The sequence below is a fragment of the Panthera pardus genome, unplaced genomic scaffold, assembly GCF_024362965.1.
Source record: "Panthera pardus isolate Hobbes unplaced genomic scaffold, ASM2436296v1 HiC_scaffold_8, whole genome shotgun sequence".
In the NCBI taxonomy this organism is placed as follows: Eukaryota; Metazoa; Chordata; class Mammalia; order Carnivora; family Felidae; genus Panthera; species Panthera pardus.
The window spans coordinates 157,402,955-157,429,616 of NW_026527013.1; the positions used below are offsets into that span (position 1 = coordinate 157,402,955).

At 38.5% G+C, this 26,662-nt stretch overlaps 1 protein-coding gene and 1 long non-coding RNA gene across 6 annotated transcripts in view; one reads left to right on the forward strand and one right to left on the reverse strand.

Moving 5' to 3' along the window:
- TPK1 (thiamin pyrophosphokinase 1) overlaps positions 1-26,662 on the reverse strand; it is a 347,870-nt gene that overhangs the window by 164,581 nt on the left and 156,627 nt on the right. For all 5 annotated transcript variants that reach the window (XM_019453102.2, XM_019453094.2, XM_019453103.2 and 2 more), the window contains one exon: positions 17,547-17,619. In XM_019453102.2, the coding sequence (XP_019308647.1) occupies positions 17,547-17,619 (73 nt within the window). The remainder of the gene's footprint in view (positions 1-17,546; positions 17,620-26,662) is intronic.
- Positions 14,698-16,615, forward strand: LOC109269210 (uncharacterized). The gene is made up of 3 exons (XR_002080985.2): positions 14,698-14,853; positions 15,310-15,411; positions 16,039-16,615. It is a non-coding gene; the product is annotated as an uncharacterized LOC109269210 (long non-coding RNA).

The window sequence follows — 26,662 nt, forward strand, 5'->3', positions numbered from 1 at the left end:
TGATGTCACGAATTTCAGTATGTGTAAATATCAAGGCTACTCTAATTTTGTTCTAACCCAAAAACAGTCTTCTGAAGATGAGAAAGCACAATGCCGCCCCTTCCCTCTAAACCCTAACCAAACACAAAAAGAAAAGCGAGGAGAACTAAGTTTGAACGAGTTTAAGAATTCTGTTCCAGTGTGTTGAATTTACTTACCACAGACTTCCTCATCAGGTCTTTCTCATCCCATAAATCAAAACCAGAAAAAGACGCATGTAAATTTAATTATAAATAAATGACCAGGGGGTCCAGTCGACTACTTTTTAGAGTCTTACTGTATGTATGCTGTTTTATTAAACTGTGCTGTGTATGGAAGAAGTAGGGCTCTACCAGATACTAAAGAGCCAGTGCTAAATAAAAACATGAATATCATAATCAGTAAACATGTAAATTATAAATATGTGTGTGTCTGAGTGTGAAAAAGACAGCCAGGTAAGGGGAGGCTCCTTTTCTTCCTCTTTCCATACCGAGAAACTCCTAGCCACACTTCACCACTAGCCAGTAATTGCTTGCAAGAAAGTCTGTCTTCTATTCATCCCTAGATTTCTCCTTTCTTTTTGTTGGGTAGTGGGGATAGTGTAGGCATTTGAGATCCCATTCTGCTTTTGGACTAAAACTACACTCTAAAATAGAGCCAAGTGTCAATCAAAAAGAATGAAATTGTGCCATTTACAACTATGTGGATGGAACTGGAGGGTATTATGCTAAGCGAAATTAGAGAAAGACAAATATCATATGACTTCACTTTAAGATACAAAATAGATGAACATTAGGAAAGGGAAGCAAAAATAATATAAAAGTAGGGAGAGGGACAAAACATAAAAGACTCTTACATACAGAGAACATAATAGGATTGCTGGATGGGTTGTGGGAGGGGGGATGGGATAAATGCTTAAGGGGCATTAAGGAATCTACTCCTGAAATCATTGTTGCACCATATGCTAACTAACCTGGATGTAAAATAAACAATAAATAATTTTTTTTTTAATTTAGAAACTAAAAATATAAAATAAAATAGTCTAGTGCAATACACTGGAATGAGATACCTACTCAGAAAACTGCCGACTATATTAGCTTCTGCTCCATAGAGGTATAATGAACATCCCCAAACTACAATGTTGAGAATCATATTGTAATAGAGAACATGTACTAAGAAAATGAAAGAATTCACAATATCAAGCAAATATCATGAATTCATATTAAAATGACAGGTGCCCTAAGGTTCAGGAAAACAAAACTGGAAGGTGCAGAAAGATGTAGAGAAGTTACAAATAAGGTAAATTAGGCCGGTTGCCAACATGCTGATTTAGCAGACTTGAGGAGAATGAAGACAAACAAGCAAACCTACTTAAGTAAACAAAAGCAGAACTTTACACATGAGGGAGTGAGTTCACGGAGCAGAGGAACCCAAGTGGAACACATCCCACACGCACACGCACGCGCACACACACACAAATTCTCGTCTGGCCAATCTTTGCCTACTACTTTGGGAACTCTGGGAACTCTGGATGTCCGGTCAGGGAGGGAAGACTCAAGCCTCCTTGAGCAGCCGTCGGCACTTGCGTGTCAGTTGCGGGGACAGTACAGGTGCGTTTCAAGCAGTCGACAGAAATGTGATGGACAGAATAACGATGGACGGATTAACACCGTCTCTCTCCTCATGGCACTAATGGAATGCTTCTCTAAAATACAAATGTGGATCAGCCTTAGACAATAAGCATAATACAGAAAAGCAACATTGCCAATTATTTTTCCGGGTATCATTCCACAGCTGCCATAAGAAAATCATGCAACACTTTTGTTTTAGGGCATGACTGACACAGATTCTTAAAGAGGTGACATATGCTAGTGCTTCATATGCAATTAAGGAAACTAAAATCCCACAATAACATTAACATAGTTAACATCCAATGAGGGAAGAGAATTACCAATTGTACATTAAGGCTAACAAATGAAGCACTACGAAAGTACTGCATAAGGAACTCAGAATATTTTTTTTCCTCACGTTTATTTATTTTTGAGAGAGAGAGAATGTGAGAGCATGAGGAGAAGGGGCAGAGAGTGGGAGACACAGGATCTGAAGCAGGCTGTATGCCGTCAGCACAGAGCCCAACGTGGGGCTCGAACTCGTGAACTGGGAGATCATGACCTGAGCTGAAGTCGGATGTTTAACAGACTGAGCCATCCAGGCACTCCACCCCCCCGAAATGTTTTATAATGAGTTGTAATTTATTTCTTAAGAGAAAGACAAATGACAAGGAATCAAACTGATATCAGGGACTCAATAAAAATTTAGCAATGAACAGTTTGCAGAAACATGTCCTAGAATGACAATAGCTCAGTTCAGTTTCTAACACTGCCAACATCTACAGTCATAGCAAACACAAAAATGTATGCAATATATGTAATGCATGAGCCTCATCACAATAAAATCACAAATCATCTAAAAGAGATAGGTTTATGTTGAGCGTGGTATACTTACATTTTTAAAGAAAAAAGGTTTAAACAATAAGGGCTGTGCTAACTGCTTACATTAACCAAATAACTGTATTATTACATTAACCCATTTCATTATTTTATAAATAGCCTATGAGTATTAAAATATTTTATTCAAATGACCAAGTAATGTTGCTACATAAACACAGTATGTCCACCTTATTACTATTAAAATATTAACCTAACTCTTCCTTCAGGCTGTGAGCCTCATGAAGGTGTCTTTCGTAACTTTTGTTCACTCTCGGATCCCCGTACAAGAACCTACCCACAGTGCATGGCAAGTGGTAAGCACTCAGTGATGAATGAAGTCACTTATAAAGTCCTGAGATAAATGATCAGTGTAGACCAGGGATCAGGAAAGTTTTCTGGAAAGGGGCAGACAGAAACTCCTTCTGGCTATGCAGGCCACAGGGCCCGTGTCCCAACCACTCACGCTGCTTTTGGATCATGAAAGATCTACAGATAATACATAAATAAATAGGAAGATTTGCATTCCAACAGAACTGAAATTTCAAATTTGAATTTCATATAATCTTCACATGCCATAAAATATTATTCTTCTTTAGATTTCTTTTTTCCCCCAACCATTTAAAAATGTCAGAACACTTCTTAGCTTGTGAGCAATACAAAAACAGACAGTGGGCCAGATCCGCCTATGGGCTGAAGTTTGCCACCTAATCTCAGTTCCAGGACCACAATTAGTTTTTGTGACTACAACGAAACTCTCTACTCGCTCAAGGAATTTCATATAAGGAAAAAGATTCAGCCCTTTATCAAATCTTTCTGAACTCCCTTTTCCTCATCTGTAATGGAAGTAATGTGCACACCAAAACTGCGGCTGAGGGTCCATGTTCCATGCACATGAGGCCCCAGGCACAGTGATGAACACCCCAAGGGGCCACCTCAGCATTTCAGAAGAATCTCTAGAAACATCAGCTGCTGCAGTCAGATCACCGCACATCAAAGATTACTAGAGGAAGCACCATATCGTAAATATTCTCCAAAGAACTTTGTGTGGGATGCTTACTGAACTATTTTTTAATTTACTGACAACTCAAAGAAATTATTACAAGGCAATGAGTATCAATAATCAACCTAACTGCAAAAGACCGATGCGGAAGCCGTGCGACTGTCATTCCTGATTACTTAATTTACTGTTTGCCAATAATTTAACTAATGTAAGTTAATGAGTTTTTACATTTTACATTTAACACCTTTCAGGTGATACTATGCTGACTCCTCTAAAACTCTTTAATGGAAAAGAAAACAGATCCTTTGGGAAAAAAATCATAAGAACATATCAACTCATTTCATACACTATATCCACAGAGAGACTTGGCCTCATTAAAACAAGAAGCAAGGAGTTAAGTCTGGTGAAGGCATTCCCCAATCTGCTATTAGCTTACTCATTTTCGGTGAAGTCATTCGATGCCCATCCATCTACCCAGGACAAGAAAGGACTTGCACAAATTACCCTGAAGAGATTTTACGGGGCTCTGAGACTTCTACTGTAACTTTATGGGCTGAGTGTATAAGGTTAAGAATTCAGAAGTGTTATTTCCTCAAAGGTGCCATGCACACCAATTCTGAAAATTTATTTGGAGTGGCTTGCGTACAGCCTCTCATCTAGCATAATTAAATGCGATGTGTAGGTAGCTATAAAATCTAAGATGCTTTTCAAGAAACTAAGAATTTTCCTAACAAAATACAACCCAATTCTTCGAAAAATCAGATTATTTTAAAAGTGTCCTTTTTTAAAATTTTTAAAAATGTTTTTTATTTATTTTTGAGAGACAGAGAGAGAGAGAGAGAGAGAGAGAGAGAGAGACATAGCATGAGCAGGGGAGGGGCAAGGAGAGAGAGAGACACAGACTCTGAAGCAGGCTCCAGGCTCTGAGCTGTCAGCACAGAGCCTGACGCAGGGCTCAAACTCACAGACATGACCTGAGCCGAAGTCAGGCGCTTAACCGACTGAGCCACCCAGGTGCCCCGAAAAGTGTCTTAAAATTAGAATGTTAACATTGCCACCTGCTGATAATTGTGTTCCTCATTAAATGACATTAATACAAACACATTGTTATGGGAGATATTTAGTCACTTTACATGAATTACTGTCTTGAATCCCCACAATACCCTTTATAAGGTAAACGCAATGATCACATTTAATATATTCAGATTGAAGTTTAGAGGGATTAAATACCTTGCCCAAGGTCACACAAGTGTTGAGGACATTGTATGTGATCTGAAGCCCATATCTTTTTTTTTTTCTTTTTTAATTTCTATTTGGGAGAGAGAGAGCAAGCAAGCAAGAGCAGGGGACAGGGGCAGAGGGAGGGAGGGAGAGGGAGAGGGAGAGGGAGAGGGAGAGAGAGAGAGAGAGAGAGAGAGAGAGAGAGAGAGAGAGAGAGAGAATGAATGAATCTTATGCAGGCTCCACACTCATTAAGGAGCCCAACATGGGGCTCAATCCCAAGACCCTGGGATCATGACCTGAACCAAGAGTTGGACGCTCAACTGATTGAGCCACCCAGGCAGAGTTAAGAGGCCTGTACTCTTAACCATGCTTTGTACTCTACCCTGCTTATTTAAACCTTGGGTATTTTGGCAGCTTTAAGCAGAAAAATTGCTTTATAATTTATTCTGAACCTTGATTTTGTTGGTTTTCTCCAGTTTTAAATACCTGGAAATGCTTTAACTCTCAGCAGACATGACTCCCGCCTGACTCCAAGCTACTTCCATAGTTAGCCCAAGGCTTAGATATCTCGGAGGCCTCAGACATCTGAGAATGGGCAATGAATGCTTAGCGATCTCTCTCTCCTTTGTTCTGTTTTCCTAACATATAATACCATTATATAATATCATCACTATGCTCATCATTATATTCACAATTCGCTTTTTCTTCAGCTATTAAACTTACCCTTATGATCAATATCTTTGTATATAAGTGTTTATTTCAGTTTATTATCTTAGATTACTAGAAAATGAAATCACTGGGAAAAATCTAAGAAAAATTTTCGTGATCTTTGATATACACACTGCCAGAGTGCTTTCGTTTCTAGGAAGGACATAAAAATACATATTCCCACTAGCAGTATAGGAGGGCAAAGAGTTTCTTCTTTTAAAATGTAAAAGAAGGGGCGCCTGGGTGGCTTAGTCAGTTAAGCGTCCAACTTCAGCCCAGATCATGATCTCACAGCTCATGGGATCGAGCCCTGCGTCGGCCTCTGTGCTGACAGCTCAGAGCCTGGAGCCTGCTTCGGCTTCTGTGTATCCTTCTCTCTGTGTTCCTCCCCTGCTCATGCTCTGTCTCTCCCATTCTCAAAACTACATAAATATTTTTAAAATTTTTAAATATACTAGTAGGAAAGATAATTCATCACCAATTTCTTACTGTGAATTAATTTAATTGCTGTACTTGCTTCTTAATAGCAAAGAGAAGTCATTTTCCTTAAGAGGACATCCATGGGAGAGCAAGGAAAAGAAAGGAAAATCCTGGAGTGTGAAGCAGGAATGAGGCTGGAGGTGGTTCGTTAGGTCAAGGAATGAAGGGATGAAGGACAGTATGAACGAAACGGACATTTCTGGAAGGGGAGATAGGTGTCCATCAACACTGTCTAGAAAAGGAGGCAAGAAGCTACATCAGATATTATCTTTCAAGTTGGCTCTGAAAACGTGAAATAACTTACTATCCCATCATATTAGACTACTGATGTGGATTTTTCTGTAAATAAGCAATGATAAGAGTTTTTCTGACTCTTAAAATTCTGGTTCCCACATATTTTATTATCCCCTATTTACTGCTGAAGTTGCCTCTCTTGTTGTATGTAAGCCTGATACACAGTTGGAAATATTTGGGGCAGATATATTCCAGAGTATTCTAAAAATTGAGTATGTTAAAGTATTAATAATGAGTTTCCATAATCGGTCATTAAACTGAACTGACCAGAATTCTGTAATAAGAAACTGCCTGCCAGATTAAGAGCATGGCAGGCAGAGGGCAAAATGACATATACTCTGGATTATCAAAAATACAGTTCTAAAATTAGCCCAAACTTGTTCTCTAGATAAAGCCACTCAGAATCTAAATGATCTATGTTCCTTGATATAGGTATTAAAATTGTCTTCTACTCTGTAGAAATGTAATCACAAAATAACCATTTCCCACTTTCCTTTTGTACAAAGCATACTATGGTAGATTGCTCCTTCCATTTACCAACCTTCTAAAAACATTTTTCACTTTTCAACTAAAAAAGATTTTTTTTATCCTCAAATGACAGCGTATGAGTAATGATTTCTTCAGCAAGAATGTCACATAGTTACACTCTTAAAAACCCTAAGTAACAGGTTGCCTGATATAATTTAGTGTTCTCCTTCTGGTTTTCTAGATCATGCACAAAAGAAAAGAATAAATGCAATTTAACCTTGTCTCAGTTCTCCATTCAATCCCAAACATAAAGAGACATTCTAATCTAGTGCAATCTTCACTGCCCTGGGTGTTTGTTATAAAATAACCTTTCCTTTCAACATGGCATTGAATAAAAACTAGAGCGTTACAAACAACAAAGTCACTAGTTCCATTAACGGAAGTCAAAAGTTTTTTTTAGAACAGCATAGGGTCTTAAATGATGGCTTTCTTCCTAAAGGCAGAGCCAGAGTTCTTTTGGAAGAGAGTGCCATAAAGTGTTAATACAGCAGGCTTCAGACTGTTATCCTAAAAAAGGTTTGCCCGCGAGGTTGGCCCTTGGCTCACATCTGAGGACTTGAATGGTAAACAGTTCCCTATACTTAAAAGAAAAAAACAATTTTTTTAAAGCTAGCAGTGGCTCACTGGGCCTAACCTGCTTACTCAATGTGGTTTATGCTGAGCTCCTGCTTGTTTTCTTCCTGGGAGTCTGGAATTTTGACACAGGCTGTGCAGAGGGTGTAGGTGCCCTATATTGGTGGCCCAGTAAAATTTGGGGCCTTGAGCTCCCCTGGTGACAATACCTCACACGTATGGTCACAATTTGATTAAGCACATCTTGTGTGACTACACTGGGAAAGAACTCTTGAACTAGTGACTGGCTTTCTCTAGACCTTGTCCCCATGTCCCCCTTTTCCCTTTGCTTATTCTACTTTGTATCGTTTCACTTGAATAAATCACAGCCATGACTATCATCAAAAAAAAAGAAAAAGAAAAAGAAAAGAAAAACGAGCATTGGTGAGGGTGTGGAGAAAAGGGAACCCTCCTGCACCATTAGTGGGAATATAAATTGGTGCAGCCTCTGCGGAAAATAGTATGGAAGCTCCTCAAATAATTAGAAATAGAATTACTATGTACTCCAGTAATTCTACTTCTAGGTATGCACCCAAAGAAAACAAAAACACTAATTTGAAAAGAGATAAACACCCCTATGTTAATTGCTACTTTATTCACAACAGCCAAGGTTATGGAAGCAACGTTAAGTGTTTGCGGATGGAGGCATGGGTAAAGAAACGTGGCATATTTATACAAGAGAATGTCACTCAGCCGTAAAAACAAATGGAATCTTGCCATTTGCAACAACACGGATGGACATTGAGGGGATCACGCCAAGTGAAATAAGTCCAAGACAAGTATCACATGATTTCACTTATAGGTGGAATCTATAAAACAAATGAACAAAACCAGAAAAAGAATCATCAATACAGAGAAGAAACTGGTAGTTGCCAGAGGCGACAAGGTAGGGAGATGGGCAGAACAGGTGAAGGGGATTAGAGCCACAAACGTATCCAGTATTGAAATAAATAAATCATGGGGCTGAAAACTACAGCACAGGGAAGATAGTCAATAATACGATCATAACTTTGTATGGTGACAGATGGTAACTATACTTATCATGGTGATCTCCGCCTGATGATACAATTGTCCAATCACTATGTTGTACACCGGGAATTAATATAACATTACATGTCAACTATGCTTCAATCAAAAAATCACAGCCATGAGTAGGACTACACGACAAGTCCTGTGAGTCAGTTCTCCTAGTGAATCACCCAACTTGGGGGGTGGTCGTGGAAACCCCCAAAACAAAGCGCTAGAGAGATACTTCCTCAGTTAGGATGTTTGGATAAGCTTCTATTTTATCACATTCCTGTACGCACCTAGACCCAGAGATCTGCTCTTGGCCTGGGTGCTGTTACTTCACAACCACTCTGTACATGCTAAACAAAGAATGAGCCTCACCAGGGCTCTCTGTCAAGTAGCCCCAAAAAGCAAGGACACAGGGGGGCAGGACGGGCAGCCTGAAGATAGCCTAATTGGGTACTGTTGCTCAATTACATAGAACGAAGTAGAACCAAGAAAGGAAAATTAAATGCCACAGAGACAACTTCCTCAGCACATGACCTCACTTTGCTTTGAGAAAACTCCCTTTCACCTAGAGTGTTATAGCATAGTGGTTAGAAAACTGGATTCTGGGGCCAGAATGTCTGTTGGACCCCACTTCAACCATTTCTTAGCTGCTTATGTTTGGGCAAGTTGCATAATCTCTTTGTGCTTCTGTCATCTGTAAAGTGTGTCCAAGAGTCCCGACCTGATAAAGTTTGCTGCAAAGATAAATGCATTTATAATTGCAAGTACCTATAAAATGTTTGGCATATTGGAAGCACTTTAAAATCATTGGTGGCATTTACTATTATTTTGAAAGTCAGGTTGATTATTTTTTCCCATCAACTTTTAAAAGTAGAGAAAACATGAAACAAGATTATAAACGGCCAAATACACTTTAGTCTCGCTGGAAGCCAACGTGCACTAGGTGTTGGTAGGTCAAGGGTAAGTGTTCTGTGGTCAAACTCATTTGAGAAAAAGGAAGGCAAACAAAATTAAGATTTCTGGCAGACTTAAAATGATATTGCCCATGGTGAATTTTCAAAAGGGGCACAGAGAATGTCAAATTTCACAAATCCATTTGATCAAGGCAATCTTTTTTGTATTAAGTGCTGTGTGGTGCTAGAGGTTGCTGTCTTCTAAAATTTTTTTTTAATGTTTATTAATTATAGAGAGACATAGAGAGACAGAGCAAGAGCATGGGAGGGGCAGAGAAAGGGCGAGACACAGAATCCGAAGCAGGCTCCACGCTCCGAGCTGTCAGCACAGAGCGTGACGCAGGGCTCGAACTCACAAACCGCGAGATCATGACCTGAGCCGAAGTCGGGCGCCCAACCAACTGAGCCACCCAGGCGCCCCATGTACTCTTCTAAAAGCAGGATAACTGCTTCATGTCAACTGTAATGAGAGCCTACCACCTACTCGGGGAACCAGGATTAGTCACCCCCGGACGTCAGTTTGCAGAAGATCACGTACTAACAGAGATTGAGGAGGAAAATTATGACAAAATCATTTATATCAAGCTCAGCAAGACAAGTACAAGGGAGGGAATCCCAACAGATATTATGAGCAAGGAGCCCAGAAGGAGAAAGGGATGGAGCAGGGGCGTCCCATGAACCACATGAATGAATGGAGGGAGACCGAGTCCAGAGGCCGTGGAGAACACAGGCGGGCAGGCAGGGTGAGGTCATTTGTGAGGCACTTAGGAGTTCTTTAAACAGTTATAAATGCCTTAAATATGTTAAAAAAATCCAAACAAAACAGGATTTGAAAAATGTCGACAATTTATAATAACGTCAATTTGAAGGGACTATGATTGAGGAAAGCATTAAGAATTAAAGTGGATTGGAGACAGTTTCACTTAATGTCCCCTGCCTGTCTCATCGTTCCCTCGGTGAGATGCTAATAAGGATGAGCTCACTGGTTTTAAGAATATGAAGTGAAGAACCTGTCACTCAGTTGTCAATGAAAACTGCCTATGGTTCCCTTAACAAAGCCTTTCTACCTCAACATATGTTCATTAGTCTTCAAGGGGAGCCTAAGAATTTACTGTACTCAGGGTTTTTGTTTTATTTCTTATTTTTTAATTTTTTTTAACGTTTATTTATTTTTGAGACAGAGAGAGACAGAGCATGAATGGGGGAGGGGCAGAGAGAGAGGGAGACACAGAATCCAAAGCAGGCTCCAGGCTCCGAGCTGTCAGCACAGAGCCTGACGTGGGGCTGGAACCCACAAACCGTGAGATCATGACCTGAGCCAAAGTCGGACACTCAACTGACTGAGCCACCCAGGTGCCCTAAAAAGCTGATTTTGTTTTTTATTTCTTTTTTAGTTTTTTAATATTTATTTTTGAGAGACAGAGAGAGAGAGGGAGAGTGTGTGTGTGTGTGTGTGTGTGTGTGTGTGTGTGTGTGAATGGAGGAGGGGCAGAGAGAGAGGGAGACACAGAATCTGAAGCAGGCTCCAGGCTCCGAGCCATCAGCCCAGAGCCCGACGCGGGGCTCAAACTCATGGACCACGAGATCGTGACCTGAGTCGAAGTCGGACGTTTAACCGACTGAGCCACCCAGGCGCCCCTGTTTTATTTTTTTAAAGAAATATACCAGTCAATGGAGTTGAGCTTTATATATTTATACAGTTTCCTCTGTCTGGCATAATAGTCAAACTTGCTAACAGCTTACAATTTCTAACAGTCCAGTCTGCCATCTCTAAATTGATTTCACCACATCTAAAAGTTGTTGGCACGTGGCTGGGCAGAAGTGGGAAAGAGATACAGCTCCAAGGAGAAAATAGTGAGATTTATGAAATTACATAGATCAATAAAGATGTGGTTGTTTTATTTTGTTTTCTTAATGTTTATTTATTTTGAGAGAAAGAGAGAGAGAGAGAAAGGGTGGGGCGGGGAGAGAGACCACACACGGAGGGGAGGGGCAGAGAGAGCAGAGTGAGAATTCCAAGCAGCGTCCACGCCGTGAAGATCCTGACTCAGGGCTCAAACTCACAAACTGTGAGATCATGACATGAGCTGAAATCAAGAGTTGGACACTTAACCAACTCAACCACCCAGGCGCCCCAATAAAGATGTTTGTAACTGGAGATCAAAAACATCTGTGGAGATTCCGTGACATTTCAATAGACCTGGACCCAAGCAATTATCAAACTGAAAAGGATATTTTCAATAATTTTTATTCTGATTGATTAAATCTAGGTTCATAAATTGTACACTTACAGAAATAAATGGATTGGTATCTTTTGAAAGGCAGTATTACTGAGAATAGTTACTAAAAAAAAAAAGCTCTAGAAAGTAAAACGAAATACTACGGCCTTATATTAAAATACTTCTTTAGCACTTTTAGAATACTGCCACGTGTATAACACTATTTGTTCATTATTACAAGTCTATGGGAAAGTCAGGGCTGACTTAATTTCACATGCCTTAGGAAGACTTCCATATGTGTACGTGAACAACTCAAAACATAATTTGCATAGCTAGTTCAAGAAAATATAATGACTTTATTATTTGTAAACATCTAAAAACTAAAACTGCACACTACTAGTGGCCAAGACTAGGTGGTAGTCAGCCGACTTCTCTGAGTTCTAAACTTACCTGTATCTGCTGTCCCAACTACTTGAGAATCAATGTCCTCATCTTTAAATTGGGATTACTACACTAGCATTTCTTGCTTAACATTGGTAGTCTACTTATGAAAAATGAGACATTCTATTCAAAGGTCAATGAGAAGTCAATTTCTTACTATTCTGACTGGAAAAAGTTATATTCAAACCCGAATTCCTGGTCCCCCCAGATATAACAGAAATATTTGAGGTAACAGCCATTAAGATGAGATGTAAAATGATAAGCAATTTTCTATTATATGTAACATTTCTTATATATTTATCAAAAGGAGCACAGGTTTAAAAAGTTTATACATACTACCCTTGTCTTTTAAGAGTAGACTTCAAAACTTTGAATATGGCCATGCTGGTGTTAGAGGACTGTGGGAAAACATCAAAAACAGTGATTTAGGGGCACCTGGGTGGTTCAATCAGTTAGGCATCTGGCTTTGGCTCAGGTCATGATCTCACAGCTTGTGGGTTTGAGCCCCATGTCGGTCTCTGTGCTGGTGGCATAGAGCCTGCTTGGGATTCTCTCTCTCCCTCTCACTCTCACTCTCTCTGCCCCCTTCCCTACCTGTGCTGTCTCTATCTCTCTGAAAATAAATTAGTAAACATTAAAAAATTGATTGAATACAAGACATTCTTCAATAATTCATTTATTTGCTGAAAAAATAAACTTTCCTCAGTTCTGAGGAAGATATAATGAAAGCCAAGGAGACCGTATGTCTGGATCTCTATCTCTGCTCCTGAATTTACAGTTCTGGTACATTCAGAATAGTCTAGAATAATAGCCTGGTAGCCTAGAATAATCTTGTTATGTCTGTAATAGCAAATTGGTGTTTTAGCATCAACTCAACCTTCCTGTTAGTCTCATTTCATCATTTACACCAGGGTTCATTGTATCTTTTCAATCAAGTTCTACTGTGGCTTTACCAGTAGACCCACACGATGTTGTGTATTTCTGATCACTGTTTGATACCATATTGTGTTATTCCGGGACTTGCAAGGATTAACAGAGAAGATAAAACCAGAACTTGAATCTAGAGTCCTATTCCTGACTACAACTAGAGTCATTTTCACCACACGGTCTGAAACATGGTCTTCTGTTTATAGCCACACTTTCTGGAATGCCAAAATACTCATTTGTAGCACAAAGGAAGACATTCATAGACTTAGAGGCTACCCATGCCCTTGCTAATTTTCTATTACCAAATCGATTTGGTTCTTCAATGCTCTATCTTGGCTCAATCCTAGGGCCTATTAGGGGCTTTTATGTAACTTAATAATTGATCAGTTTGTTTGGTCATTCTTGGTCTGGCCCAACTACTGCCACCTCAGAGCTGAGGGTAGGAGTGAGTGACAAGATAGAAATGTGAACACACTGACTGTTACCACTTTGACGGTGATACTGGCATTCATTCCCATGGATACTAAACACCTTGTGCAACCAACTTGCCCAACGGGCCAAAGATACAGAGTGTTGAAAACCAGTAGTATTAGCTGAATCCCAGTTTTTTATAGAAAACATGGATATTGACCCAAGAGCTGCCTCTGACTGGCTCTACCATTTTCTTTTGAGTCATTTAAACTTTATGGGCCTGTTTTTTCATCAGGAAACTGAGCTACATAACATTGCTTAATTTTTTATTGTATTTAAATTTTTTTAATGTTTATTTATTTTTGAGAGAGAGCAAGCGTGTGAGTAGGAGAGGGGCAGAGAGAGAGAGACAGAGACAGAGACATAGACAGGGAGACAGAATCTGAAGCAGGCTCCAGGCTCTGAGCTGTCAGCAGAGAACTTGATGTGGGGCTCGAACACACGAACCGCGAGATCACGACCTGAGCCGAAGTCAGATGCTTAAGCAACTGAGCCTAATAATTTAGGCACCCCTAATTATTGTGCAATTTTATCATTATATTTACCATATATTTACTTCTATCCTACACACCTACATATCTGCAAAAACCTTGTTATTCTTTGGCTTTTTAAGGCATTTAAAATACAGCAACCAGTTCTTTAATCTCCTGATATGAAAGAAGCATCCTTAAAAATCCCCCTTCCTATATCTAGTGAAGACACCATAGACTATACGTCAATCAAAGCGTCTAGGGAGTTACAGGAGATAACAGCTTCTTCAAAAGTTCTCAAGAAACTGAAATAAATGTGGGCATGACTGACTGGATAATTAAGAAGGTTGAAATAGGTGATTCTAGCCTTCAGTCAAGGCACACTGACTGAGTCAGAAAGTAATAAATAAACATAAAAATATCAAGGGGAAAATCTGTAAGAGACATTCCTCAATCTGAGCTAATATTCATGAACCATGCAAGGAAGAACTGAGCCAGCACAGAGAAACACAAAGATTTTATAGCTCTATCTGAAAAGGAAAGTTTTATGGAATAAATTAAGATAGGCCTACCCTATGCATTCCTATGGGCCATATAGAATTAAGTGATGGACCAGAGCTTGCCCCCAACTTGTCTAAATCCCAAAGGAATAAATAATTAAGGAATATGAACATAAAGACTAGTGTTTTGGTTGTTGAATGTAACTTTGCTTGAAGCAGGTTATGCATGTAAAGAATCAAACAGCGAATTCTAAAAGGCTAAGTCTTCTTCTTCCTTCTTATATATAAAGACCAAGAATGTATTATGACATCACGAAAACAACTTTGCCACTGCCTAACACTCAGGCTTTGTCAGAACAAAGTCAGTAAGATGGTGCGGTAATCAGCCTCCAAGATGGCTACCAAGGATTCCTGCCATCTGGTGTTGACCACCTTGTGGAATCTGATCCCACATTGTACCAGAGGTGGTCTGTGTGACTAACGGCACCTGGCAGAAGAGATGGTAAGATGGTCAATCGCTGCTGAAGTTCGGTCATAAAAAAGATAGCTACTTCTGTCCTGGGCTGGCTGTCTTGTATGTCCTTCCCTTCTCCTTGCCATGGTGTGAGCAGCCCAGTGGCAAAGAACTGATGCCTCCAATCAAGAACCAGTGACAAATAATAGCCCAGGAGACCAGTCCACAACCACGAGTAATCTTAAAAGAGAATTCTGTAGCCCCAGTGGAGCCTTGAGATGACTGAAAATCCCAGCTCATGAGAAACCTTGAGCCAGAAGCACCAAGTTAACTGACTTCCATATTATATTCCTCACCTGGAGGAAGTATGGGAGATAAAAACAGTTTGCTGTTCTTAATTGCTAAATGTTAGGATAATTTATTCCACAACAGACAACTGATAAAGATGGCAAGATGTGGGATATATTATTTAAAAGCTGACAAATCAAGTACTTTATATTTTAGGTTCTCAGAAATAAAGCAGGCAGACCAATTTCAAGTTTTATATAATCATGTAACGCTGGGTTTTTCGATAAGTCAAAGACATATCTACTGGGGGAAAATTGTGTGAGTAAATGTTGGCTACAAAACGCACTTTAAAATTTTAACAAACCTTTAGTGTTCTAAATTTCTTTTTTTACTTTCTTTACTAGAGCCCCAGTTTCAGCTGCACTGAAAACCCAGATCAGGTGGGGTGGGAGGAGTGTATTTGAAAGCAGAGATAACCTTCTTTTGTTTGTAAAAGAGCAGCTTCAATACTGCCTAAATTGGAGATAATGGCTTATAAGAATCGTGAGACGCTGCATTAACTTGTTGTCATTAGCATCATTATTAACACTGTAGCCAAACACTCACCATGTGTTGTACAGGGCACATTAGCTACATAAAAGACATCACTGGTACCCTCTGGGAACAGATCAGAAGTGAGTTCCCATATATACTTGAAAAAACTGGATTGTACTAAACCAGTTTGTTAACTACGCAATGAAGGAATTAGAAAATGAGCTATGCTTACTTTAAAAATGTTATCTTAACACATATAAATTAGCTTTGAAGTTAAAAGATTGAAGTAGGAAATATAAGAGAAATTCATCAAATAGTAATAAGTCAAAACTTTCCTTTATGCTTGACTGCAGTAAGAAATTAAGAGGCTGGCTTCCCCTTATTTCCTGTTACTTCCCCCATCCTGGATAGGAATCATCAGATGGACATTTCCAGTTGTTGCAAGCCAGCAGCATTTCAGAGAGGAGGAGGAAAGTCACATCTGGCCAGATCTTCAACGTGTTTCTAAGTCTGTTTGTCCCTGCCTCTCCTGCTGTTTCTTCTGCTTCCAAAAATATGATTAACGTCTATGAATTTATAACACTCTGCATTGTAAGCAAGCCTGAGGGCTGTCCATCCCAACGAGGGTGAGGTATGGAGTTAATGAGAAGTGAGACTGGGGAATGAACAGAAAGATGCCAATGTTAAAGTAATTGAGCATGAATATCAAACGCTGACTTGGGAACAGTCTTCATTTGCTGATAGAGAGTCTGATCAGCTGGTGGGCAGAGGGAACAAGCACAGACCCGCATTCGCAGCCGGCCCCAGAAATTCCCTATCACCACGGCGAATGCATTATAACCTGGCGACCTCTGTGTCCCCATCTGCAATCAAGTGTTTTCTTTTTCCCCTTATTTCCTTCCCTCCCTCCCTATTTCTTTCCTTCCTATGAAAGGTTTCCTCCCTTCTTTCTGAATTGATCTCATCCGTCCCCAAGCCTCATAAAGAATTTAAATTTTTGTGTTGGTAACTGCTGTTTTTTTACAAACACGTAGGACTTGCTAATGCAAGTTCAGAATAACACAGATAACGGTGTGCGGCAAGAATTGCTGAGGCTATAATTTTTGTTTTAAAAACTCTGCATTGTCCTCTAAAACCAGCGAAAGTTCAAATGATCAATTACCGCAATACACTCCTACGTGTCTTCTTTCGTTTTCAATTAGATCATTTATAAGGGACAAGGATCTCTGGAATATTTGCACAATAGGAATGATAACATAAACACGTTAATAAGCTGTATGTCATTATTAACTTCAAGCTGTAATGAATAGTTTCATTGAGAACAGAGTAATAATAGTTTCAAGAAAACTAAATATTACAGAAAAAACTATGGTTCTCAAATTCTGGGACATGTAATTATGCATTTTTATGAAAATTCAGTTTGCAAGGATGTTTTTATTAGTTTACAATGCAAAAAAATGGATAAAACTTAAATATATATAAATTGGGAATTGGTTAAATTAAATATAGTGGACTCCAAACTTAAATATAAATAAATTGGGAATTGGTTAAATTAAATACAGTGGACTCATTAAAGGAAATTAAAAATGATTTGTGAAAAATATTATTAACTAATGAGGTTGTAGGCAAGAGTATTAAATGAGCCTATTATTAAATGAGCCTACATAAACGATAAACTCATTTAAAATACATATGCTTAAAGGACTAAGCATTCACGATCATCTGATGGTGACAGAATTTCTAAGACTGGGTTTCCACTTGTCATTTCTAAATTTCTATTTAAATGTGCATTACAATTGCTATAATTTTTTTTTTAATAACCAGTTTGTAAACCCCTATGCATACATCAAGGACATCAGAAAGAACACAGGAAAAGCAATCATAAGAGATCTTAAATATAAAAAGAGTTTATAGTTTACCTTAACAGCATAATATTCTTTAACTTCAGGCCTAATAGAATCAAAGTCTCCACTGATGAATTCAGGCAAAAAGCTGAAAGAAAGAGTTCCAAGTAAGTCAACTAATTAAGACTACTTTTGGTTATCCTTGAAAAACTACCCCAATAGGATGTCTTATGCTCTTGGTTTCTATATGGTATGTTTAAGAGTAACTCTACATAATTCATCAAGTTAGTCACACTATCAGTCAATATTTATCCTGCTTTAAAAAATAGAGATTAAAGAAGATTATTGGTTTGAAAAAGTCCCAGTTCAAAAACCCTAACATCACGACTCCATCTTTATATATTACTTTCTACATATATACAAACTTTTACATTATTGCGCCCTCACACAAGTCCACAACTTCAACAAATTTAAACTGATGAGGAAGAGGATTAGGCATTCCCTTTAGAGCCGGAATCAGTTCAGACACATTTTCCAAATATCCTATTGACACATTTCTAGGAACAGGAGGCTTCCAGACAAGTTTGAAATACTACACAAGTCAGTTACTAGACAGAGGGAGAGAATTCCCCAAAGTAAAAGTTTTTAATTACATCATGAGTATCTTATTTCTCTTCTCTACCATTTACATTTTTTCAGAATTCATCCAGAAAGCCTACCTCACTCTACATACATTGCCATCGTTTACTTTACATAAAACATTCACATGACCTGGTAGAATTTCTTCCCAGTGTGGAAAAATTAAGCTTCCTTGGATTTATCAGTGCTCTAACAAAAAGCCCTAGCCTCCTGAGTCTCTAAAATATATATAATGTAAAGAAGGGAATGTTTACTTTCATCCACAGATATATTCTTCTTTTCACACACCATGAGAATTAGATCTGCCGACATTTATCTAACTGTTCTGATTCAAAAGAATAATAAAACTTCTGTGTGTCTTTTCAAGAGGGCCAAGTCGCTATATCATGGACTAGATCTCTGGCTAAATGGAGACTAAAGTTTCATTTCGCTAAGTATTACATGTCAAAAGAGTTGAAGCCTCAGGACTTGGAGACATCTTTAAGTCATAAAAGCCAAGACAGAGGCTCCCGGAGAGATTTTACTGACATACCAGTGGGGTGGGGCTTAGGATTCAGGCTCATCAAATTTCCACAGAGACTCTTGCAAGAGGGGGAAGTAACCTGCCACAACCCACTTAATAAATTGAGGGGGAAAATCCTATTTCCTCCTCTTTCACCCGTGGTGTGCAGCTACAAGCACAGGACAATGGACCTGGCCATCACTGCAGGGCCAAGGTGTAAGAATTAGAGCTTTGGGGACAGAGATAAAACGAAACTAGACGCAGAACACCTTGTGTATGCCCTCAGGATAAAATGAATAAAGCTGAGAGGCGCCTGGGGGGCTCAGTCGGCTAAGCATCCGACTTCACCTCAGGTCATGATCTCATGGTTTGTGGGTTTGAGCCCCGTGTTGGGCTCTGTGCTGACAGCTCAGGGATTCTGTGTCTGTCTCCTGCTCGTGTGCAAACAAATACACATTAAAAAATAAATACACATTAAAAAATTAAAAATTAATAAAGATGAACATGAAAAACCCAATACTAACCTTGTTCTTTCATACAAATTTTTTTCAAGGTTTTAACGTAATTGGAAATATGACTTCTTAGGTCTAACCTCATCTTACTAACCTGTGTTAAGTCTTCTCAGAGTTACAGGTCTTCCTAGAACAAACAGTAAGAATGTTCTACCACACTGGTCTGTACTGCATAAAGTGCTGGGTTTTGTTTCCTTTTTGTTCTTGTTAACCAACGATGGTTAACTATTAAAATTTGGGGTATTTAATAAAACTATTACATTAAATGATTCCAGCCATATTCACTGAATATCAAGCATACAGAAAAGACAATAGTTTATTTCAGAATAAGGCAGAATTGGAAAGTACCTAAGTTTTCAGTCACTTGCCTGGTTTCAACATTTTCCTGTAAACTGGTCTCCTCAAAACGTGTATGCCACCACATCCATTACTTTCAACTTCATTTTAGACATATTTAGGTAAATACACTGCACCCTACCCATATGAAGACTAAAAATAGCCCATTTCCTCTTTCTTCATTGTTTTTCCTGTTGCAAAAACTCACTGATTTTTTAAACTTTCTTTAAAATGCCTCCATCAGCCAACATTCAATAACCCATACAACAAAGCTCATACAGGTCACAGATTGTTTTAAGTGCTTGCTAAGTTCTGAATGTTTGTGTACCTCTGAAATGTGTATGTTGAAGTCTTAACCCTTAATGCGACGATGCTACAGGGTAGTGAGGCCTTTAGGAGGTGATTCGCTCAGAACGGTGATGCCCATGTGAATGGGATTAGTGCCCTTGTACAAGAAACCCCAGCTCTCTTGTCCCTTCCGCCATATGAGGACACAGTAAGAAGACAGCCATCTATGAACGAGGGAGTAGATCTCATCATATGCTAAACCTTGACCTTGACTTCTCAGCCTCCAAAACTGTGAGAAGTGTTTACAAGCCACAAGACTGACTTACATGGCTCTACAAATTTTAGTCCCTCAGATACCTAGAATCAATTTGCCAGTTTCCAAATATCATATTGATTTTGACAATAATAAAAATGAAAAATAAAAACTGATACACACAGGCAGCTGAATCTCTCTCCCCTTAGGATATAGAATTTTAAAGACAATTAGATCTCTTTTTATTGTACACTGTGAATCATGAAGGAAAGCAATCATACAGATTTACTTATATTTTCATATAAAATATTAACAGGAAAACAAACTTACATTGATAAAGGATGACGAACTTTGATTAGCTTTTAATATAATTTTCTCTACAACAACATGCATGCTTTAAAAATGAACAAAGATTCTTATTTCTAAGAAGGCTCATGCCCAAAATACACCTGGTATACATGCTGAGATGACTGCGGTAATTGTAAACTTTTCCTCAGAATACCGTAGTTTTTGAAACTTCCTGAAATGTGCTTTTGGACACAAGCAATTAAAAGCCCACCTCACATTTCTGAGGCACTGGTTGCCATGGTGCTTCGGCATTCTGAAGAAACACTGGGGATGACACTTCACAGATGTCGAAGCATGATGTCATGATATAAAAGACAGTTTACACGGGAAGATTATTTTCACAGCTCTCTGGGGACTGATTGCTCAAGCAACTGACTAAGGGTAGGTGGAATTCTCTCTCCACTGACCACACCTCTGTTCACTGTTGTCATCGATCAGACCGGTACACCTCATCCTGAGATCCTCCCTCCACTGGCACTGGCCGGCTGGTACTAAAAGGTGTTCCGAACGCTCCATAAATGGTGCAGCCTCCTTTGATTTTTCCGTTTAACTCTTATCGTACTTGGCCACTCACTAGTAACAAAATACAGAGTTCAAAAGGAGCAGAGATTAATTAATGAGCTAAAGATCCATCACATGTAATAATCAACAGGGAGGCTGATATATTTAGAAAACACCCCTAAACATGATGTGTGAGCGCCAAGTACAGAGATGTTGATAAGGATATAAGATAGAGGAGAAGGCGGAGGGGCATGGAGAGAGGTAAAAAGAACAGGGTAGGGCAGAATGGGGAAAGGTGGTAGGAAGGAAAAGGGGGAGACAGGGAGGCAGGAGAAGACAAGAGTGAAAAAGAAGCAGGAGAAAAGAAACACTTATTACCAACTTCCTATTATGCCTGGCCCATTATTTCCCAGCTTGTCCCAATGACTGAGCTTGTCTGAGCTTCATTTCCTCACGTGTAAAATGAAGCTACTCTACAGCAGTTGTGGAGATTATGAGTTAATTCATGTAAAGCACTTAGAAAATCCTGGTACACAGCAAGCACAGTTTAAAGCTTCCAGCTAAAATAAATGTTACTAGAGAAGCTAAGTAAGGAGCCTGTTATAAGGCTAATGAGAGCTCCAGCCAAAATTCAAACCCAGGCAGCCCCATCTTTGATCTCAGACAACTACATCCATAGCCTTCCACACATGCATGCACATTTAAGGAAACGGAAAAAGACTTCATCGTGGAGAAAGTTCTGTACACAACCACGTCACTCCCCTAGGGGTTTGAATCATCAGTGTTAATGTGGTCAACCCGTGGTCAACCTGTGTATTTTACAAATGGATCACCAAAGCAGGGGGGGAACACTTTGCACTGGTTGCTAAAAAAAGGATGAGATTTTGATTAAAGGAATGTTAGAAGACTGTTTGAGAACATTGTTGAAAAAGAGTATGGCTGTAGATACAAGGGAAAAAATGGTACTCCATCTAAAGAAAGGAGGGGACGTAGAGACATGATGTTATGATGAATGATGTCATCATTCAAAGATCTGAGCTAACATTCTCTGCAAAACTGCGTAACTTAAATAAGGGGAGGGGGGCAAAAGAGGGGGGGTCCAAACTATAATAAGGAAAAACGACTGTGTATCTAGAAGCAATTAGTTCAACTGTCTTCATAAATAAGTCTCTAAATGTAATAAAGATGTCAAGAAATATTTAAATAGTTGTATAATTTTGGACAAAAGATATTCTGAGGAAACAGAAAACACACAGTGACAAATCCTATTAAACTGTATAAAAATGTACCAATGTGCTTATAAAATAGTAATATTTTTATGTATGCAAAATATATAATATGTGTGTGTGTGTGTATATATATTTTTTTTCATATATATATATGAAAATAGGATGTAATATGAAAATAGTACTCCAGGGTCACCTGAGTTGCTCAACCGGTTAAGTGTCTGACTTTGGCTCACATCATGATCTCAAGGTCCGTGGGTTTGAGCCCCGTGTCGGGCTCTGTGCTGACAGCTCAGAGCCTGGAGCCTGCTTCAAATTTTGTGTCTCCCTCTCTCTCTGTGCCTCCCCTGCTCGTGCTCTTTCTCTCTCTCTCTCTCGCAAAAGTGAATAAACATTAAAATATATATAAATAAAACAGTACTCCAAGGTGGTAAAGGAAACAAATCCAGCAGAAAAACCGTCAGAGGCTATTAACACAAGGAAAAGTCACACAACAAATACAAAGAGCACTAAGTATATGAAAACATGGTAACTACTTATCAAGGAAATAAATATTAAAGCAATACTAGGATACTGACTTACACAAGAACTTGTCAAAAATTAGGAAGAACAAGTGCTGCTAGGCTAAATAAAAGCACAGACTACTGGGATCCTGAGTGGAATACAACTTACAGACCAGCAACCCCACTTGAGAATCTATCCTACAAAAATATACTACATAGGGTATCTGTACGATAATAATAAGGAGAAAAAAATTAAATCTTCAATAATACAGGAGAGGTCAAACAGAATATCGTGTACCCTAACAGGGAAATTAGGCAGCTTGAAGATTAGTTGACTTCATCCTAGAGTTGACAACTGTCCCAGAGGAAATGCCTACTCCATGTTAAGTAAAAAAAAAAAAAAAAAAAACAAGTTGTAGAAAAATGTCTATGTTCTTACCCTGTTTTTACATACAAGTTGCTTATAACTACTATATATAACTTGATAAATTTAGAGATAAGGACGTACCCATAAAGCCATGACCACAACCTACATCATCAACATACCCAACACCTCCAAAGTTTCCTATTATTTATTAAATTTTTTAAAGAACAGTTAATATAAGATCATTAACATTTTATCATTTTCAGTGTTCTAGTCTTTCACTTCCTTGGTTAAATGTATTCCTAAGCTTTTAGGTTTTTTTTTTTTTTTTTTATGATTTTGTAAATGGGATGGTTTTCTTAGTTTCCTTTTCAGATAATTTTTTGTTTGTGTATACAAATGCAGCTGATTTGGGGGCACTGATTTTGTAATTTTGCTGTTTTTTTGTTCCAATAGATTTTTTGGTTATTTTTTGGTGTGTGTGTGTGTGTGTGTGTGTGTGTGTGTGTGTGTGTGGTGTGGGTGCGCGCGCGTGTGCGTGTGTGTGTGTTTGTGGAGTCATTAGAGTTTTAGAGATATAAGATCATGCCATTTGCAAACAGAGCTCATTTTACTTCTTCCTTTATGATTTGGTTGCCTTTTATTTCTTTTTCTTGCGTAATTGCTCTGGCTAGGACATCTAGTACTATGTTGAATATTGGTGGTGAGAGGTGAGAATCCTTGCCTTTTTCCGGGTATTAGAGGAAAAGTTTTCAGTTTTTCACCACTGAGTATGATGTTAGCTGTAGGTGTTCCACATACACACTTTACCATGTTGAGGAAATTTGAGAGTTTTTAATCACAAAAGGATGTTAAATTTTGTTAAATGCTTTTCCTGTATCTATTGAGATGATAATGTGATCTGTCCTTTATTCTGTTACTGTGGTGTAACCTGTTGATATGTGGAACCATCCTTGCATAGCAAGGTTAAATCCCACTTGGTCATGTCATGGTGTGTGATTCTTTTAATGTGTTCTTCAAATTTGGTTAGCTATTCTGTTAAGGATTTTTTATACATGTTCAACAGGGATATTGTTCCATAGTTTTCTTTTAGGATCTCTGGCTTTATACCAGGGTAATGCTGACTTGATTTTTAAAAAATGGAAGCATTCTTTCTACTTCTGTATTCTGGGAGAGTTTAAGCAGTATTTGTATTCATTTTTCTTTAAAAAAATAGAAAAATTCATCAGTGATGCCATCCGTTCTGGCCTTTTCCTGTTGGGAGGTTTTTGATTACCAATTCAATCTTCTTATTTGTTACTGATCTGTTCATACTTTCTATTTCTTCTTGACTTAGTCTTGGTATGCTTTATTGTATACTTCTAGGAATTTATCTATTTCCTTTAGGTTGTCCAATTTGTTGGCACATAATTGTTCATAATAGTCCTTTATGATTTTTTTTCCTGTGGCACTGAATTAAAATGTCTTCTTCATTTATGATTTTATTTGAATCTTGTCTCTTTTTTCCTTGGTTAGACTGCGTAAGGATTTTCAATTTAGTTTTTATCTTTTCAAAGAAACAACTCTTACTTTAACTGAGTTTTTAAATGTTTTTCTTTCATTTCTTCCTGTTCTAATCTTTATTTCCTTCCTTCTATTAACTTTGGGATGAGTTTGTTCTTTTTCTACTTCTCTGAAGTGTAACGTTGAGATTTTTTTTCATATAGAATTTTATTACTATAGACTTCTCTTTTAATACAGATTTTGATGCATCCTTTAAGTTTTAGTATTAACAGTGTGCTTTAAAACAATAAAATTCAAAAAAAATGCAAATACCTGTAGACATGTTCATACATTTTAAGCTGTTGACACTGATTGATCTCAGAGGATGGGTTTTTTTTTTAAGATTTTAATGAAATAACTATAGAATAACTACATGAGATAACTGAAATACCTAGAAAAAACAAAAGTAACAACAATGGAAATATAGATAAAAATCTCTGTATCGCATAGTTAAAATAAAGATTAAGGACAGAGTGAGGAGACAGAAATGATAGGGGAAAAATATAACTTTGCAAAAAAAAAAAAAGTTGAATTAGAGAAAAAGCCAAAAAAAAAAAAAAAAAAAAAAAAAGGTACAAAAAGGAGAAAGATCTGAGGGCTCTTACCCTAGAAGAAAACTTTCGGGAAATATTTTTTGAATCCTTCTTATATGCCAGTCTCTGTATTTCATTCATGCAGTTTATACTTATTAATTAGTAAAATTTTAGTTGATTTTCATAATAGTCCCATAAGGTTGATTTTTCTTTTTATTTTAGAGAAAGAGAAAGCACGTGCAACCAGGGAAGAGGGGCCGAGGTGGGGAGAGAGAGAATCTTAAGTTGGGTCCATGCTCAGCACAGAGCCTGACATGGGTTCAGTCCCCCCAACCCTGGGGTCATGACCTGAGCCAAAATCAAGAGTCGGACACTTATCCAAATGAGCCACCCAGGTGCCCCAAAGTTGATTTTTAACATCCTAATTTTATGGTAGAAAGCCAAGTCTGAGAGATAGGAAGCAACATACATAGATGTCACACAGATTCATAATGTTTCCTCCTCCTCCTCTTGCTACATTCCCTTCACAAGATGCAATCCTAGTTCTCCCAAAATCTTGGCCCTTATTGGAAATATGCCCACCCAGAGCTGCCTGACAATCAAATAGCAGTGTGAGTGCCGTGCAAAGTTACTCCACACCATAAGCTATCAATTCCTAAGCAAGCTCAACTTAAACTTTTAAGGCCTGTGATTTACTTCAATGAATAGAGAAGTGATAAAAAGAGGCACATTTACAAAATCATGAGACTTGCTGAAAGTATATTTCATTCTAGGTAGCGAACAAACAAAAGATTTAATTCTGTAACTGCTCTAATTCAGTATCAGCAATGCAAATTATGTGGCTAAAAAATTAAAATATACGGACTGCTATCACTGTCTGTGCTACGGGAATTAACCTGTAACCACTGTAACCAGCTAGAAAACCAGACAAAATATGTCAAACAGTGGTATCCGGACAGTAGAAAATAGGCAGCTCAGGACAGTACTTGCTGGAAAAAGGGGAACAGGTGAGATGAGCTGTATTATTGCCTCAGCTTTCTTTCTGGAGGCAGTTTCTAGCCCACCGCACAGTGAGGGAAAAGTCAGAGATCTGTGGTCTCCCCAAATGAGGGGACCAATTTTAATAGAAGATGAAAAGCTAGGATGATCACCAGAAACCAGTGGTCTCGACAATTCCCAGAAATAAAACACAGTTGGGTAGAATCCATGCTCCGGTCATCAAGAGTACAGAGACACAGTAATAAACAGGTCATTAAGTAGAGTCTCACTTTAAAAGTAAGACTAAATTGGGGCACCTGGGTGGCTCAGTCGGTTGGTTAAGTGTCCGACTTTGGCTCAGGCCATGATCTCACAGTTCGTGGGTTCAAGCCCTGCATCAGGCTCTGTGCTAGTAGCTCAGAGCCTGGAGCCTGCTTTGCATTCTGTGTCTCCCTCTCTCTCTGCCCCTTCTTTGCGTATTCTCTCTCTTAAAAATGAATAAAATAAATAAAAGTAAGACTAAATTATTCCCATAATAAAAGTTGCTCTGGACCTACCTCAAGAAAGTTTAAAATAAACCTTCCAAAGTATCAGAGCCTGGAGCCTGCTTTGGATTCTGTGTCTCCCTCTCTCTCTGCCACTCCCCCACTCATGCTCCGTCTCTCT